Consider the following 17,819-nt stretch of genomic DNA (forward strand, 5'->3'; position numbering starts at 1 on the left):
GGGGCGGTGGAACGGTCCTGTTGAGCTCTGGTTGGCTATTACAATGAGCTGTAGTCCAGCCCCCTCGTGGACGAGGAAGGTCACCACCGGAAGAAGGTCACAAGCACGACGTTCAAGATGGCGACCCCCTTATGTCGGTGTTATCAGGTGAGTGTTTGGGCCATGTGTGTAAAATATCCACGTAAAAACACCACAAAACGATAAGGGAACGAACTGAAACGACATTTATTCCACGGCCTCTTTTAGCCGAAACGGCGAAAATCTCAATTTCGTTTAACTTCTCTGCTAAACGTGCTGTAAGCTAGCCGAGCTAGCCGTCTGAATAGAGGGGTAAGCAGCCGGTGTCTCAGCTCTTGGAGTTGGGAGCATATAAAATGTTGGAATTTCAGTGAAAAGTCCAAAAGCTCCAAACATTGTTTCTGGAAAACTTTATTTCTATCGTTAGCTTGTTTGCTGCTGCTTCACTTGAAGCGTTCCGATAAAGAAGTTTCCTGTAAAAACACCAAAGCTTCGTGATTTATCGTCACGTTCAGTTCAAGAGTTTATTTCAGCCTCGAGTGTCTGCTGAAGTTTTTCTTTGTCCAGATATGTGTAAGAAGGGGTTTGGTGGCTTTCCCTTCCTCCTACCTGCTGCTTTCCAACAGACCCAATGTCTACACGATACGTGGGCTCCTCACACACTCTCCACAGGTAACAACACCTGGAATAAGTCCTACTTGACCCTGATTATGTCTGCCTTTGCCATATAGTCTATATACTGTTGGTTTATATTGGCATATATAATCATTAGTATTAACACAGAAAGATACTTGGGGTGCTTTAAAATGCTAAAATGTCACAGTTTATTCAGGGAAGTCGTACTGCAGCTTGTAGTTTAGAGTTAACCTGCGTTTGTATAGTTTCTGAAAGGCTTTGCTGAAACTTTAATACAAATGCTTGGTAATTTTCCTCTTTTAGCCCAAGTCTAGCACACTGTATCTAGATAGATATAGATGGTGGGATTTCTTTTCTCTCTAAAAATCAACTGTTGGTCAGGTTTACATTTTTAGAACTCTGGCACAAGAAATACATTTGAGAAATACAAACTCTATATTTGCATTCATCCTAACCTGGTGGGGTTTTTGTGTGTCTTCAAGGTGCCTCAGTCAGCCCTTCTTCAAGTAAGGTATTTGTCAGGAGAGCGGGGTGGTGGACGAAGAGGTTTCCTGGGAGAGTTTTTGGATAACCTCAAACAGGAGCTAAACAAGAGCAAGGAAATGAAAGAAAACATCAAAAAGTTTCGGGAAGAGGCCAAAAAACTCGAGGAGTCAGAGGCATTGAAGCAAGCTCGGAGGAAATATGTAAGTATCTGGCCGCACGCTGAACTTCTGTCACTTAAACTAGTAGCAGGTCTGGAAATGCTCTTCTTGTCTTTTCCCAGAAAAATATAGAGTCTGAAACAGTGAAGACGTCCGAGGTTCTCAGGAAGAAGTTGGGAAACATTTCAGAGACGGTCAAAGAGGTAAATATGACAGGTACACGTATAAACTCTGATTGTTGTAGTCATGCTGCTGAAGCTGGTACGATTCTGTATGTTTGTAAGGGACTGGAAGAGGTCAGCCGGACAGAATTTGGGAAGAAAATCAAAGAAGGAATGGAAGAAGCTGCCAAAACAGCAAAGACATCTGCTGAGACTGTCTCCAAGAGTGGAGAGATGCTGGGGAAGACGGGCGCATTTAAAGCAATATCGCAGGTATGCAGTCACAGTGCAAGTTAAATATGATTCACCTTTTATTTCTCCTGTACAGCATGTATGACGCATAAACGTGTTACCATTATTCTCAGAGCTTTCATTAAAGACGAGGTCATTATTTACTAACTATTAGAAATAATTTGTGTCACTGACAGATTTTCTGTTTTTAGGGAATGGAGAGTGTGAAGAAAGAGATCGGTGACTTGGGTCACACTGGCCCTTATCGGCCTCCCACCAGACTCAGAAAGAGGACGGAATTCTCCTCCAAGGGGGCAGCGGATGAAAGCAGGGTCTTTGAGGCCAACGAGTACGTGAGGGCCCTCTGTTTGCCTGATGCTAAGAGGGGACATGCCCCTCAGCTTCACGATCAATATTTGGATCGATCGGGCCAATATTACTAAAGATATAAGAATTGAAACTCACCCAAAGCTAAAAGCAGCGAGAGCTGGGACTCACGTCCGATCAGATACCAAGAAACTGACATTAATATTATTTCTTCAGCAGGTTTTGGTATCATCAGCTTAACACCATCAAATGACAGTTTTCACACAAACTGTTGCCTGATGTTTGGAGGAGGACTGTAACAGCTGTGTGCCATTTCCTCCACCTCATTGTCATTTCAAGTGTTTCATTTCTATTTGCCTTGTTGATCTGGCTGTAAAGTGCTTATTTATCACATTTTATATCACTGTATATGTTTATATCATCACTTTAGGGAAGCTATGGGCGTGGTGCTCCACAAAGACTCAAAATGGTACCAGCAGTGGAAGGACTTCAAAGACAACAACGTGGTCTTTAACAGTAAGCAATAACCCCCCCCCCCCCGTTACACATACTGACTCTTTGTTTTAGTCGCTCAGGCGTTACCTGGTTAACTGTCCCAGTGTAATTATAGGAGAGGACCAATGATATGTCTGTTGTCTTAAATGTGATGCTGCTGCATCTTCACTGTTGACCCCGAGTAATAAAGCTGGCGTACTTTTGTGTTTGGCCGGCGATGGCGTTACTGACCCTCCAGTTTATTAGCATCTATTAATAAGCATTTTCTGAAAGAGCAGGGTGATGGAAGATGTAGCTACACTCGGTTAATTTTATGTGCATTAGTTATGGAAACGCTGTTAATGATTAATAATGTTTGGACGTGTGAAAGATGGCCTTTCAGGTGGGACGTTACACAAAGTAATCATGTAGTTTTTTTCACAGCCATTTGGGCCCCATCAGCGTTTCTAAGCTGAAAATGCTGATCACTCACTTCTGTGTTTGATAAAATAACATTGCTGGCAAACTGCTGCCATGAAAGTCTTTCATTCCAGTTTGGGATGCAGGATGAGTCTTTGATTGGTTTCACGCTTTTCTTGCCCTGCTTTCTGTGAGGTGAAGCTCTCCGCCGCCCACATGTTCTGACACATTTGTGAATGTTTTGACTCAAAATGCTATAAACAAACATGCTGCTTGTATAATGTGCTTATTGTTAGAAAGACAAATATTCGTACTGCTTTCCTGAACTTATCCAGGCCTGGAAATCAGATTACCTTTGTATCCAAACCTCTGACAAACTGATTTTTTTAATAATCACAGGGTTCTTTGAGATGAAGATGAAATATGATGAGAGTGACAACGCGTTTATCAGAGCGTCCCGTGCCGTCACTGACAAGATGACTGACATCATAGGTGAGCATCTGTGGGAACTGTCGGTGCTTTGAAACACACAATTGTTACATGTATCTCTTTTTATGCTTGAAAGACTTAATTTGTATTCGTGGACCTTGATATGATGTCTAGTCAAGATGTTTTTAGTAACATATGCGGTACTGATCCACCAATAGAGGATCAGTACCTGGTCCTCAGCCAGGACAGGGTGGAGTGCCCACTCCTCGGGGGGGAAGTGGAGTCGTTCATAAGGAGCACAGCTCCTCCACACAGGGCTGTGCGATATGACTATAATCTGATATCGCGATATAAGACATCCGCCGTCCAACAGCGATATATTTCACAAACATTTTGCATTTTCTGTCCATTCTGTGAATCTCGGGCAGCTCGACTTGTGTGAAGTGTTTCCAGCTGTGCGTCGTGTAGCTGGAGTCGAGTGTTTTGACCGATGCTGAAACGATACATTTTTAGACATAAGTTGAAAGGCCGCCGTTTTCTTTGAGTATTTATTACACGGCGTGTTCTAAGGTTTATTTGTTAGCACCTGACGGCTCTTTTTAGCTTCTCGTCTCTAAACACTCTGCATCTTTCACGTGATTCAATTTATTTTGAAAAATCTCAACAGGATCTTCAGCTTTATTGTGAAAGGTTTATGTGGAAAATAAACAAGCGGACGGTGGTTTTACCGTCGTTGTTGCTAACGACAACGCATAAAAACAGTCGCTTGTCCGTCCGCAGTGTGGTGATATTAAATGTAAGAGAGAACTTTAAGAAGCTAATTCTGCAGTGACCATCAAAACGGTGAAAAAATATTGGCGTGAACAGTTTATTTTGCGACAGCAGGAAGTAAACGATATGAAACGACAGACATTTTCATATCGTTGTATCAAACAGCCCGACCTCCACATCCAAAGGACCCGGTTGGGGTGATTCAGACATCTGATCGGATAAGCAGAAGAGGATTGACTTATTATTGGAGGTTATATCGCTGTTTATCATATACTTGATGAATCTTTTACAAATCTTTGTCCTGCTCGTCTGTGTGCATAAAGGTGGACTGTTTTCAAAGACTGAGATGTCTGAAGTGCTGACAGAGATTTTGAAGGTGGACCCGTCCTTTGACAAAGACTCCTTTCTCAAGCAGTGTGAGCGAGACATCATCCCCAACATACTGGAGGTAACACCAATCTCAGCAGATATCACTCAAGTTTTTCTAAATCTTTAAACTGTCATTTAGAGTGTACCTCTGCAAAAGGAGAATACTCGGTACGACTGTGCACTGCCTTCATAAAACAAGTCAGGACGACCATTTAAGCCTTTTTTCCACACAGGCCATGATTCGAGGGGAGCTGGAGGTTCTGAAGGACTGGTGCTATGAAGCGGTACGTCCTTTTGCACACGCTGGCTCTGCGTGTTTAAATAAGTGGACTGACAGCTCCATGGCTCTGCTGTGCCTCGATTCTCTGCAGGTGGCCAGTTTTTCATGAAGTGTCTTTGTCATTATGTGATCTCCATTTTCTCCTTCACTGGGTTTGCAGACGTACAGCCAGCTGGCTCATCCAATCCAGCAAGCCAAGGCCATGGGGCTTCAGTTCCACTCCAAGATTCTGGACATCGACAGTATTGATGTAAGTTGCGTAAGACGAGACTCTGCGGGCTGATACTCAGACTACTGGCTCTTCTTTGCAATCTCAGGTTTAAAAATAGCAACACTTCATCAGTTTGCAGTTCATACGTGTGCTGACGGGAGCTGTAACGACTCTGATCACTGATTCGACTTTTATATTTGTAAATGTTTCACCTGATGAAGGGAAATCCTTGAATTCTGGTCAGTAAATATTCATGCATGTTGTTCTCCAGCTGGCCATGGGTAAGATGATGGACCAGGGTCCAGTGCTGATTATCACTTTCCAGGCTCAGTTAGTCATGGTGATCCGAAACACCAAAGGAGAAGTGGTGGAAGGAGATCCTGTAAGTCACACACACACACACACACACACACACACACACACACACACACACACACACACACACACACACACACACAGAGTTGTTGGTTGATCGTGAACTATTACAGAGCTTTAGCTGGCATGTTGTCACACTCACACGTGTGTGAGATCTTTTAAATTGATCATTAAGTGAATGTAACGAGACGGTGGAGTCATATTCAGCCGTTTGGCCTTTGTTTATTCAGACCCAGAAAGCTTTATGGGCTGTGAATCAGCCGCCGAGGACAGCTCGGGGACGCGTTTGCTTGGAAGCGAGGTCAAAGTATCCATTCAGCACCGTGCAGCTGGCAGATGCCCAGTGCTCAGGATACAAGGCTTCTGCCAAAGGATAAATGGTGGATGTACTGTTCCTCTGGAGTTTATAAGCTGAGCTCTAATGTCTGAGCATTAAATGACACACTCGACCATTTATGGCTCCTGGACTCAGCGTCTCTGTTTCCATGTCTTTCATCTTTCAAACTTTTTAATGCGACGTCTGGATGTTGACTGAAACTGAAAATGCCAAGAAGCTTTCTGCACAGGCTGAGCCCCTCCCTTTGAACCACAGGAGACTGTGTGGTCGATCAAGCCAGCAGCAAAACAGATGTTTGTGTCGTGGTTCAATCAGTCGCTTACAGATGTATCATCATGTTATTTGTTTTGTTTGAATTTAAAGTGAAGTGATCTCATCTGTCATCTTTCCTCCAGGAAAAAGTCCTCCGGATGATGTACGTGTGGGCTCTCTGCCGAGACCAGGAAGAGCTCAACCCGTACGCTGCCTGGAGACTATTGGATATCTCCGCCTCGAGCACGGAGCAGATCCTCTAAGACTCTTTGATGTGCACTAAACACTCACAGTCAGGGAGGAGGGGACACACACAGGTGGACGTGTGGGGGCCGGACTTTGCTACGAAAACACTGTGGAGTAGTGTTGCTGAAAGCTCGAGCTGCTTCTCCATCTATTGGCTTTGCTCCGTCAGTTATTCCTGACCGTTCCTCAGGCTCACACTTGGGGGCAGTAGACCACCAACAACATTCATCCAAAGTCCTTCTTGCAGCCTGTAGGCTGAGCTTTGCTGTTTGATGCAGCTCTGCCATTGTTGGCTTTAAATGATGCCATTTTATCAATATGGGAAACAATCATGTGGGAATCAGCCGATAGATTTGTAACTAAAACTTATGTCGTCAAACAGACTCCTTCATATCCTGTCACCGTGATGTCACCGTGATGTCACCATGACGTCAGCGTGATGTCACCGTATACCTTTATTCCACCGTCTTTCTCCATCAAAAAGAGACGCACACCATCAACTTACTGGGCCCAGAGTTGGAACCATTGATCCCAGTGGCTGTGGGAGGTGCTACTGCAAAAAACAAAACCACTGCCGTGATTTTATTTCCAAAAATTAACTTTGTTGCACAACACTATGGAATATCTGGTTTTCAAGCATGTGGGATGGTCGTTTCAGGACTAAGGCAAACGCTGGTCCTGAAGTCGCAGCACGCCAGCACCTGATTGGTGGAAGAGGTGACAGTGGCTGCTTTCGCCAGTGCCAATCAGTGCGCTCCCATCTTTACTGAGGATTGTCGTCCTTGTATGTATGATAATGCTTCAGTGTGATTGTTGACCTGTAAGAGTCTATATTTATTATAAGAAATAAAATGAACAGTCACCTTTGGAAACAACTTTCAATCCACCTTTTTGGTTTTTTAACGGTTCGTTTTGGGACGAGATCATGTGATTCCTTCGAGGGCAGTTGCTAATTATTTTTTTAATTAAATCCTCGTGTGGGATTTCACTGTTTATGTCATCTTTCCTTTGGGAGCATCTCCGGGGCTGAGCGGAGGCTGAGCACTCATTGGTTTGTCAGTGTGATGATGTCACGATGTAGGGTGACCTGGATTGTTTCATCGGCGATTCGTGCCGTTCGTGTTTCTCCTCGGTGACTTCTGGTGCGACTGCTCGGCCTTCAGTGCTGTGATGTGCCAGCCTCACTGTGCCTTGTTGTGCGGTCAGCATCCCAGGAGCTCGTCTCAGAAACGTGGAGGTTAGAAAGGCCACGTGGGACCTGAAGCATCTCCAGTCTGGGGACAGAAAGAGTTCATCTCTACGGTTTTATTTCTGTTGTGTCTGCTCAATAACTTTTGTAACACCTTCAGACAGTTTCATGGAAGAACAACAAAATCTTTATCAGTGTGCTTTTCTGATGTACACTGACTGGACATATTTTTAGGTACACTTTGCTGGGACTGTAGTGGACCCTCTTTATGTCACAGCACAGACTGGAGGTGTTGGAAACGTTCCTCAGAGGTTTTGCTCCATACATGACAGCGTTACACAGTCAGTCAGTGTGTCAGCTGCACACGCCAAAGGTGCTCTGTTGGACTGAGGTCTGCAGTGAGCTCCATCTGAAGATGGTAACTGTTTTCATAAAATGATGGACATGGTCAGCAACAATACTCAGGTCGGCCGTGACATTTAAACGATGCTCAGTTGGTGCTAAGGGGCCCACAGTGTCAGATCCACAGGATTACACCTGAACTGCTGATACAAGCAGGATGGATCCATACTTTCATGTTTCATCACCAAATGTGATCCGACCTGGAATGGGAGTTGGATTCTGATTCTATTACTGGCATCAATTATTGATTCGATCCTTTATTGATTCTGTTATTGAGTCTGTTGGGTTCTCACTGGCTCGCTGTGACCGTCACCGCCATTGCTAAGCAGCGTATGTTACTTAATTACTCCCAGGAGAAAGTATTTCATTACATTACTTTGCTGCTTCAGCTGAATCACAGCTGAGGCTACGGTCCCGCACACCAACGCAAGTTCCTGTCGCAATGAAGGCGCAAGCGAGCTTTCTCTCAGTATTCAGGTATGAACTCACAGCTGACAGGAGCAAAGAGGAAACCAGCACAAAGACACTTGTGATCGCCACAGTGATCCTACTTCAGAAAACAGGTAGAAACCGAGGCTGCAGCTGGACAGTTTGAAGTTCAGGGTCAGTTTGGGCTGGGGCTAGCTCAGTGTGTTCAGCGTATTCAATCATGTTTCTATTTATGTATTTATTAGTAGTAGTACTAGTAATGATTTAGTTAGTTTCTTGCTCTCTGTAAACTGTAGAGATGTTTATGTGGGGAAATCCCAGTAGATCATCAGTTTCATTCAGATCAGCCGGTCTGGAGCCAACAAGCCGCCATGTTCAGAGTCGCTGAACATTGTGACACTCGGTGTGACCTTCACGGTCACCGTGACCATGTCTGCCTGCATAAATGCACTGAATTAGCTGATTACATATTTGCATTAATGTGCAGTTGAACCCAGTAAAGTTGAGTAAATGTTTTCAGTCCAGATGAAATGCTGATGGCAGCAGATGTTCGTTGTGTGCAGCAGTAACGAGGCAGCTCGGGACAGATGCTGAGCAGAATGCAGTGTTGCATTCATTTGGTCCTGCGTCGCTCACGGAAGCTGACAGCGGCTGGTGGTTGCTCATACACAGGCTTGCATGTCTGCACATGCAGACCAGCACCTCCACTGTTCAAGCGCTGTCCTGGATGATGAATCCTGACTATTGCTAAGCTGTGCTGAGGCTGCAGCTCCCTGTTGCTGTGCTCATCGCTCACAGTGCACCTCCGTGGTCTCGCACACACCACTCCCCACTCAGGGTCCAGAGGAGCATCCTCGGAGAATCCACAACCGGTCAGACGGATCCTGCTGACCGAGAGAAGACCCGACTCATTTGTGTTTGTTCCATATGCTATCACGTTGATGATGAGCTCACACACAGTGTGCAGCATCAAATAGTCATCAGTTGTGTTTACAGCACTATACTTTGATGCTACTACTTCAGGTGGAAGTGAGTGACACACATGAACACCTGAGTGAATAAACTATATTATATAACAGCTCCACTGTGCATATAATAAGAACAAGAATTCTTATTCCCAGCCTTAAACGAGCCAACAGTATTTGAATGGGTGGAAAGAGCGTCGTAGGGTAATTTCCAATAAAGCAAGTTCACAAAGGGAGTCTATGGCTGACGCGTGTTCCTGGGTTCCCAAAGAAATGCTTCCAGTTGCATTATAAGATAAGATCAGATGACCTTTATTAGTCCCACAGGTGGGAAATTTGTTATGACTTGAAGACTGTTTATTACAAACTGAGGATGTAACAATGAACTCCTTCCTAAATAAGCATGGACGTTCCAAAACAAAGCAGTTATCCAGAAGTACCTGTGCACACGGTCGGAAAACCGTGAGACTCTAACCTCTCCATGCTCCGCCCCTTCCCCCTCACGCAGGGTTTCGTGCTGCTATTGCACTTACATACTTAAACTGAGAGGTACCCCCTTTTTAGGTTCCAGTCCCAAACAGTGACGTAACATCACTTTATGTAAATACATCCATTTTCATATTTATTAATCCTGAAAAGATGACTTATGTAATGAATCTGTGAATTATAAAATTATAAAAAGGGGCTACTCATGCATACGTCTGTCCACGCACGGAGAGAAGTGGTGCCAGGTGAAGAAAGTCAACAAAGTAGGACGCAAGTGTCACATAGACTCGCTCGCTTGATGGGTGAGTGCTGACATCCTGCCTGGGCTCCAGGCTGGCAGCTGCAGCAGGACTAACAAGCCGAGTGACAACAGCAGGAAGAAAAGGGACTTTCAAAAGACAACACGATGAGTCATAATTCAGCCAATATCTTTAGTGTGTAAAGACATCCTTTCAACAACACTGTCCTCTGTAATTTAAAGATAGCAGTAAATCCAAATCTTACATTATGAAGCCTGAAGTCTCGACTGTGAAGCTTGATGTCATTTAGATAACAGGCTGGCTTTAATTTCCCGAACACGTCTTGCTGTTTTCTTGTTCTGCGGTGTTACACTTCCTGTTCATCTTTATATCACACAAGCTAAGGGCTCCGAGCCTGCCAGCCATCCCTTCATTCAACACCCACCCTGTTTCCTTTCTTCTGTGTCATCTGCGTGATGCCCCATTAACTATGCCGTCCTTGAGCTCCCCTGACAGCCCCGTTTCCTTTAGCATCTGCACTTCTCTACTTTCATCTAATTATCCATTTTAACAGATTTGCCACAAAAGCTAAACTAGGTTAACCCCATCGAGCGTTTTTCTGTAGCTGATTGTACAGCTTGAAAGAAAAACAGCATTTTTATCCACCAGGTGTTTTCAGCTGGGCTCAGCAGTGTGCTGGAAAGAGGAGGCTTCTGTCTGTGCAGGCGTGTGCTGTTCAGGTGCTCACTTTGACCCAGATTCTCCAGTGCAGTGGGACACTGAGCCAACGTGTTGACTCATAATCACACACGCACACATGCTCATTCACACAGGTGGTCGCACAGCAGTCCAGGGGGAAAGGCCAGAAAGGTGCACCGGTGTGAGGGAATATGCAGGGGCGGCGACGTGTGTCAGGAAGCTGCTGCACCACCGTGTTTGGACGCCAGGTCAGAGCCTTTCTTCTCTGGTAAAGAGACTAAAACTGAGGATATGTAGGTTTAATAACTGTAAAACATAAGAAAAGATAAAAGAAAGAAAGATTTAAAAAAGGTTTAGTCGGCTTCGTGAGCCACGTTCCATCGTTTTTGCGCCTGGCTTTGGGGGTAAACCCAAAATCAGACGGGAACATGCGACCCGCTGGAGGATTTCAGCAGAGACATATTCTTGTCTGTGCATGTAGGTCCTTCACACTCACATGTTTGTTGCCTTCTAATTAGCTGACTGGCAAAAAGAAATCTCAGGTTACAACAAGGTTAAATCATTTTAACAATAGAAACTCACAATTATCTTCTTTATTTTCTTTTATGAGGTAATTTCCCCCCTAAGATACGTTCAGCTGATCTTTAAGTCCATGAAATTCAGGTAGGTTTGGAAAATGTAATTATTTTATTTGTAATAGTTATTTAAAAACTGCATCTTGTTTTCACTCAGGTTGTCTAATATTAAAATGTGTTTGAGGATCAGAAACACGCATGTCTGAAAAAAAGAAATCACAAATGGGGAAAAAGCTCTGTCAGCAGTTTTTTTACGTCTTATATGAACTGATGACTTCCTCGTCTATGGATACATCTGAACATTAGCCCAGTGAAACACATCTACGCTGAGCCGTTTAACTGGTTTTCCTTCATTTCCGCAAACATGGAATTAAATCCCAATTTGCTGCAGTAATGAGACGGAGGCAGAAATGTCTGAATGAAAAATAAAACCAAAACATAGCGCTGCCATTACAGTCAAGGGAAAAATATGTAAATTTTCTCATTAATGGATTTTCTCATTTATTATCTGCTGAATCACGTGTGATGTGATGACTTCCCCAAAAACCAACAATTTTAATAGAAATGTTTCTGTCACGGTAACGATTTGTTTCAGTGGTGATGCAACTACGGGTGAGGACAGTTCAATAATAGATTGTTGAGACTTTTGTTTGAGGATATTGGCACACATTAAAATTACATTTTTCTTTCAAAGGTTATCTGCTTCATCTTTTCATAAAGCTGGCCTCGTTATTGCTGCTGTGTTTGCGATCTAATATCGAGAAGCTGTCCTTCTCATGAAAGTCAGCGGTCAATATATCCTTATCTCATATTCATATAACGCTCAACACCCCTGAGATCGAACAGAGATATCACACAGAGAAAGAGAACCACATGTGGACACGTGTTATGAGAATCGCTTTACCTTTAATAACAAGGAGAGGGGAGAAGATCGAGACATGGAGGAGCACTGCAGAGACTGGTAAATATAATCATCGCTGCCGTGGTTTAGCACAACATTCAGCTGCTGTGAGAAGCTTCTTTGTTCTGGCTACATTTCTTCAAGCAACCATAAAATAGCTCTCGGCTGTCAAATAGCATGTTTGACCTCTTAAGCTAACATTTCACACCAATCATTGTATATGTATTGTGCTTTGAAGTAAACTTATTGTCTCCATATGAGGACAGACTTGTTGTTTTAAATAGAAAAATAAGATGCATCCAAGCAAACCCTCAGGTCCCAGGAGACCATCAGTGTCTTCACTGAGTCGTTAAACGCTTCCTACCTACAGTCCTGTGAAGAAAACAACATCAGGGCTCTGTGCCTGTCTGTGAAAAACTAAGTGCATCCTTACCGTTTCTATAGGAATTAAGAGGTTAAGTAGCAGCCATCAGCGGCTACATAAATGCATTTTGTTTTGGCCGGTCTGGAGCATTCGGGTGTGCATTAACGCACTGGCACAGCCTTCCCACTAATGCACAGCCCAGCAAATCATCCCAAACCACGCAGTGCTCAGAGAAATGCAAAAAAACCCCAAGAACTACATGTGAGACTCACAGGTCTGAGTTAACACGATTCAGTTTGATTTATACAGCAACAAATCTCAACAACAGTCGCCTCAAGGCGCTTTGCTCTGTAAGGTACAATAATACAGAGAAAAACCCAACAATCATATGACCAGAGATGGGCAGTAACGCGTTACTGTAATCCAATTACTTTTTTCAAGTAATGAGTACAGTAAGGGATTACTATTGGACTTCCTCACTGGCAGAACTCAGGTGGTGAGGGTGGGCAGGTGCTTCTCCAACAGCATCACCATCAACACAGGAGCACCTCAGGGATGTGTCCTCTCGCCACTGCTCTACTCCCTCTACACTTCAGACTGTGTGGCCACCCATGGCTCCAACACCATTGTGAAGTTTGCTGACGACACAGTGGTGTTGGGTGCCATCTCCAACAACGATGAGACGGCCTACATGGATGAAGTGAAGAATCTGGCATCGTGGTGCCAGGACAACCACCTCCAGCTGAACGTCGGCAAGACCAAGGAGCTGGTGGTGGACTTCAGAAGGGGTCAGCACAGAGACTACAAGCCCATCATCATCAATGGAGCTCCAGTGGAGAGGGTGCAGTCCTTCAAATATCTTGGTGTCCACATCTCCTCAGACCTGACATGGGCTGCCCACATTCAGGTCCAGACCAAAAAGGCTAGGCAGCGCCTGTATCACCTACGACAACTGAGGAAGTTCAGGGTCTCTCCAAAGATCCTCAGGATTTTCTATACAGGCACTGTGGAGAGCATCCTCACACAGAACATGACATCGTGGTTCGGGAACAGCTGTGTGAAGGACCAAAAAGCTCTCCAGAGAGTGATCCGTACAGCAGAACGCTGCTGCAGGATTGCTCTCCCCCCGCTTCAGGACACCTACACCAGGAGATGCCGGACTAGAGCAGATACTGAAGGACCCGTCCCATCCTGGCAACAAACTGTTCCAACTTCTGCAATCTGGTAGAAGGTTCCGCATCTTCCGGGCAAGGACAGAGAGACTCAAGAGGAGCTTCTATCCCCAAGCCATCCGTGCCCTAAACACACACACCCGCCCTCTCACATCATCTATAATTGACTGAGACAGGACTCTTCCAGACACTAAACCAAGGCACAATGTACATTTCAATTCCTTTAATTTTAAATATGTTTATATTGTCTATCCTGTAAAATAGTCAGATGTCTATTCATATTAATGTACAGAATTCACCTGCTTGCTGCTACTACTGCACATTCACCCAGTGTATATACTATATGTATGTATGTGTGTATATATATATATATATATATATATATATATATATATATATATAATGTTCTTCCTCTACACCCCCCCCCCCCAATTTTTGCACATGTCGAGGAGCGTGTCAGGCTACATTTCACTGTGTGTTATACTTGTATAACTATGCATGTGACAAATAAAGAACCTTGAACCTTGCAAAAACGGTAATTAGATTACCGTTACTTTCCCGTAGGAACGCTGCGTTACTGCGTTACTAAAACCGTGATTTTTTGTGAGAATGTCTCATGACAGGGACGTAAGCGAGTGCGACGTTAGTGACAACAGCTGTGTGCAGATCAACAATGGATCACATATCGAGTGCAGAGAGAGTATGAGCGTGCAGCGTTTAAAGCGTGGAAGTACTGACCTTACTTTGAGTTTGATTCCATAAAAAGTGACAAAAACATTAGTGTCCGCTGTGCGTGGGAAGAAAACTTCTTTTTACAGCGAAAAAACCCTAAACTTCCAACAAGCACCGAGTAGCTACGACGTAATGGGAAACTCACAGAGAAACTCGCGGATTCTTCCACTGACCGCGGCACACCTGCACCAGGGTAAACCTCCGCCTACTCCACTCCTGCTTTACAGGTGAAAATAGAGCAACAGGACCGCTGAGTCTTTGACTTTATTTATTTTCTGCTGTGTTTTACTTGCATCTATTTGAAAGACTGAGTGTAAACACAAAAAATATTTTATTTTATGTGCTGGAATGTGCAGAAAATAGGTTTAAATGTTAAACTAATTTCTTCCAGTCAGAGAATGTTGCAGATAATTAAATTTTTGCTTGATGCATAAAGTTAAAAGATTAAAACTAATAAAACAAGTTTTAAAAAGAGACTTTTCCATTTGATTACATTTTGTATGATGGATTATGCAGAAAAAGTAGAATTGGGCTGAGAGATCTATCACTTTATCACCTACTCAGGTTGTAAATCATGTTTTTAAAAAGTAACTAAGTAATTAATTACTTTTGAAAATAAGTAATCAGTAAAGTAACAGGATTACTTTTTGGGGGAAGTAATCAGTAATTAGTTACTGATTACTTTTTCAAGTAACTTGACCAACACTGCATATGACCCCCTATGAGCAGCACTTTGGTGACAGTGGGAAGGAAAAACTCCCTTTGAACAGGAAGAAACCTCCAGCAGAACCAGGCTCAGGGTCACATTAGAGTTCATGAAAGTACAATCAGAAAAAGACTGGATAAGTTTACATTTCTTTGAAGGAGTTGCCGGGGAAACGCCTCTTTGTTCCAGAAAGACCCTGGTCACCATCTTTTTCTAACAAATTACTGACCAAACTGTATATGTTTAAAAAATATCACCGTGAGGATGACTTTGTCCTTCACTTTCTTTTTTCAGTTCTTGTAAGAAAAGTATTGTGACTGTATTCAAAGACACAGGAGTCATTTGTAGTTCACTTCAGCATTTACACACTACACTGCAAGTCGTAATTATCTTAAGCAGCATGCTGTTCTTAAAGCCAGATGAAGAAGGATTTCCAGGTGCGGTTTGCATGACTGCACGTTTCTGTGTGGATCCGTTAGTTTTACTCCTAAAAACTTTGCTGGACAATCGTGCAAACCAGTGCATTAACAAAAGCTCAGTATTGGGTAGAATATCTTTATTAATACAAAACATACACAACAAGAATCTTTTTCTTTTCAGGACAAAGAAAAAGAAACAAGGCTTCTCCCCCTGAAACCGTCGTTTAGCAGCGTGCTGACTGTTAGACAGACAGCATTCGTTTAGCATTGTAAATGAGTGCTAAAGCAGGCCAATTTATGGAGGGTCAGATGTGCCTGTTCAGCAGTAACAGGCAATGAGAGAGCTCTAACCAGCCCCCCCTCACCCAAACATGCTCGTCCAGAGACCAGCGGGACGTGCTGGAGCTCGCAGGGCCCACATTACAGCATCAGCGTGGGACGATGGCTCTTACAGGACGGACGCTGTCAGGCGGAGCTTTGTGTGACTGCATGCGCTGCTGCTGATAAATTCTCACTCAGGCTGGATCGCTCTCTGCGTGGGAGCGAGGCCACCCCGGGTCATGAAGCACTTTCTGTGGACGTTCAGTCCGTCCTCTGTCATTTTTTCTTTCTGGGACTGACACCACATTAACACAAGTATAATTCTCTATATTCTGCAAACATTTAAATGTATTATGTTTGCACACAGGTTCCTGTTTGTGCTCTGAATCACATTTGTCTTTGACTTAAACCTGCTGCTGTACTTCCATCTATTAAAACTCCAAGTAAACAGTAACCAGCACATCTGACCATAACCCGGTGAAGTTTATCCTCCACACGCACACACGCGCTCACACACACGCGCTCACACATACACGCTCACACATGCACACACACGCTCACACACACACGCTCACACACACACGCACACACATGCACACACACATGCACACACGCATGCACACACACATGCACACACATACACGCTCACACATGCACACACACGCTCACACACACATGCACATACATGCACACACACACGCGCTCACACACACGCGCTCACACGCACACACACATGCACACACGCATGCACACACACATGCACACACATACACGCTCACACATGCACGCACACGGTCACACACGCACACACACACACACACGCACACACATACACGCTCACACATGCACACACACACATGCACACACACACATGCACACACATACACGCTCACACGCTCACACACACACACACGCACATACATGCACACACATGCACGCACACACACGCTCACACGCACACACACGCACACACATGCACACACACATGCACACACACACATGCACACACATACACGCTCACACATGCACGGACATACACGCTCACACATGCACACACACGCTCACACGCACGCACACACATGCACACACACATGCACACACACACATGCACACACATACACGCTCACACATGCACGCACATACACGCTCACACATGCACACACACGCACACACATGCACACACACACATGCACACACACACACGCACACACATGCACACACACATGCACACACATACACGCTCACACACGCACAAACACATGCACACGCGCACACACGCTCACACACACACGCACACACATGCACACACACACATGCACACACACATGCACACACAGCACCACCTCCACCTCCCAATCTCTTTTCCTAAATCGAATCCCCGTCCACCCAGGACACCGTCAGCTAGCCCGCTCTAATTGCAGGCAGCAGTCTCCTTATGAGAACAGCAATTCTGCTGAGAGGAGGGAAAACAATGGAAGCAAATGCTGTTTCTATTGATCAGCCAGTGTCTCTGTCCTCCCTGCAACGGGCCGAGTTTTCCTGTTCAGACGTCAGATATATACGATTTAGTGGCGTGGATACTGACATAGTAGAAATAGTAGTAGATGTGAAGGGGGAGGAGTTTAAATGAAAAAACAAACGTAAGAAGCGGCATAAATCTCAAGCGGCAGCACAGCTTAAAGACATGTAACATTTTTTAAAAAGGGGAATGGTCCTGTGCATCAGGCTTAGATGTATGTGGGCACGACTGTGTGGCAGCTCAGAGCAGATCAATGAGCAGAGAATAAAAAGAGGTTCAACATAATAAAATGACTCATTTAAAATATTTAATACAGCAGGACTCTGGTGTTTTTCCTCTAATATGCTCTTTACACGCTCAGTGCTTGCCTGTGGGCAGACACGGTGACAGATCGCCTCACCTTCAGTGACGGCTAATCATTACGAGTAAATTAGATCAGGGCTGAGGCCAAAGGACAGCTGTTGTGGGCTACAGGTACTGCCCTGCGAGCCTGCCCGCCCTCTCCCATAACTCTAATGAT

General features: G+C 44.4%; 1 protein-coding gene across 2 annotated transcripts; it reads left to right on the forward strand.

Annotated features, from left to right (window-relative positions):
- Window positions 1-13: 13 nt before the first annotated feature.
- On the forward strand, window positions 14-11,900 carry timm44 (translocase of inner mitochondrial membrane 44 homolog (yeast)). Of its 2 annotated transcripts, XM_086283295.1 has the most exons (13): window positions 14-147; window positions 586-690; window positions 1,137-1,340; window positions 1,421-1,501; window positions 1,583-1,732; window positions 1,903-2,039; window positions 2,448-2,533; window positions 3,311-3,403; window positions 4,435-4,559; window positions 4,714-4,764; window positions 4,921-5,010; window positions 5,243-5,353; window positions 6,079-11,898. In XM_086283295.1, the coding sequence occupies exons 1-13, from the start codon at window positions 118-120 to the stop codon at window positions 6,196-6,198; spliced, it is 1,383 nt and encodes a 460-aa protein (XP_086139421.1). In that variant the 5' UTR covers window positions 14-117; the 3' UTR covers window positions 6,199-11,898. The 2 variants fall into 2 exon arrangements, with proteins under 2 accessions (XP_086139421.1, XP_086139422.1); XM_086283296.1 differs by lacking the exon at window positions 5,243-5,353 and having other exon boundaries at window positions 6,079-11,900.
- The last annotated feature ends 5,919 nt before the right edge of the window (window positions 11,901-17,819 follow it).

The sequence above is a fragment of the Aulonocara sp. 'chitande type north' Nkhata Bay genome, linkage group LG23 (genome assembly GCF_057382095.1).
Source record: "Aulonocara sp. 'chitande type north' Nkhata Bay isolate Kocher_YH1m ecotype deep benthic linkage group LG23, A_spYH_male_GT1.1, whole genome shotgun sequence".
Classification (NCBI taxonomy): domain Eukaryota; kingdom Metazoa; phylum Chordata; class Actinopteri; order Cichliformes; family Cichlidae; genus Aulonocara; species Aulonocara sp. 'chitande type north' Nkhata Bay.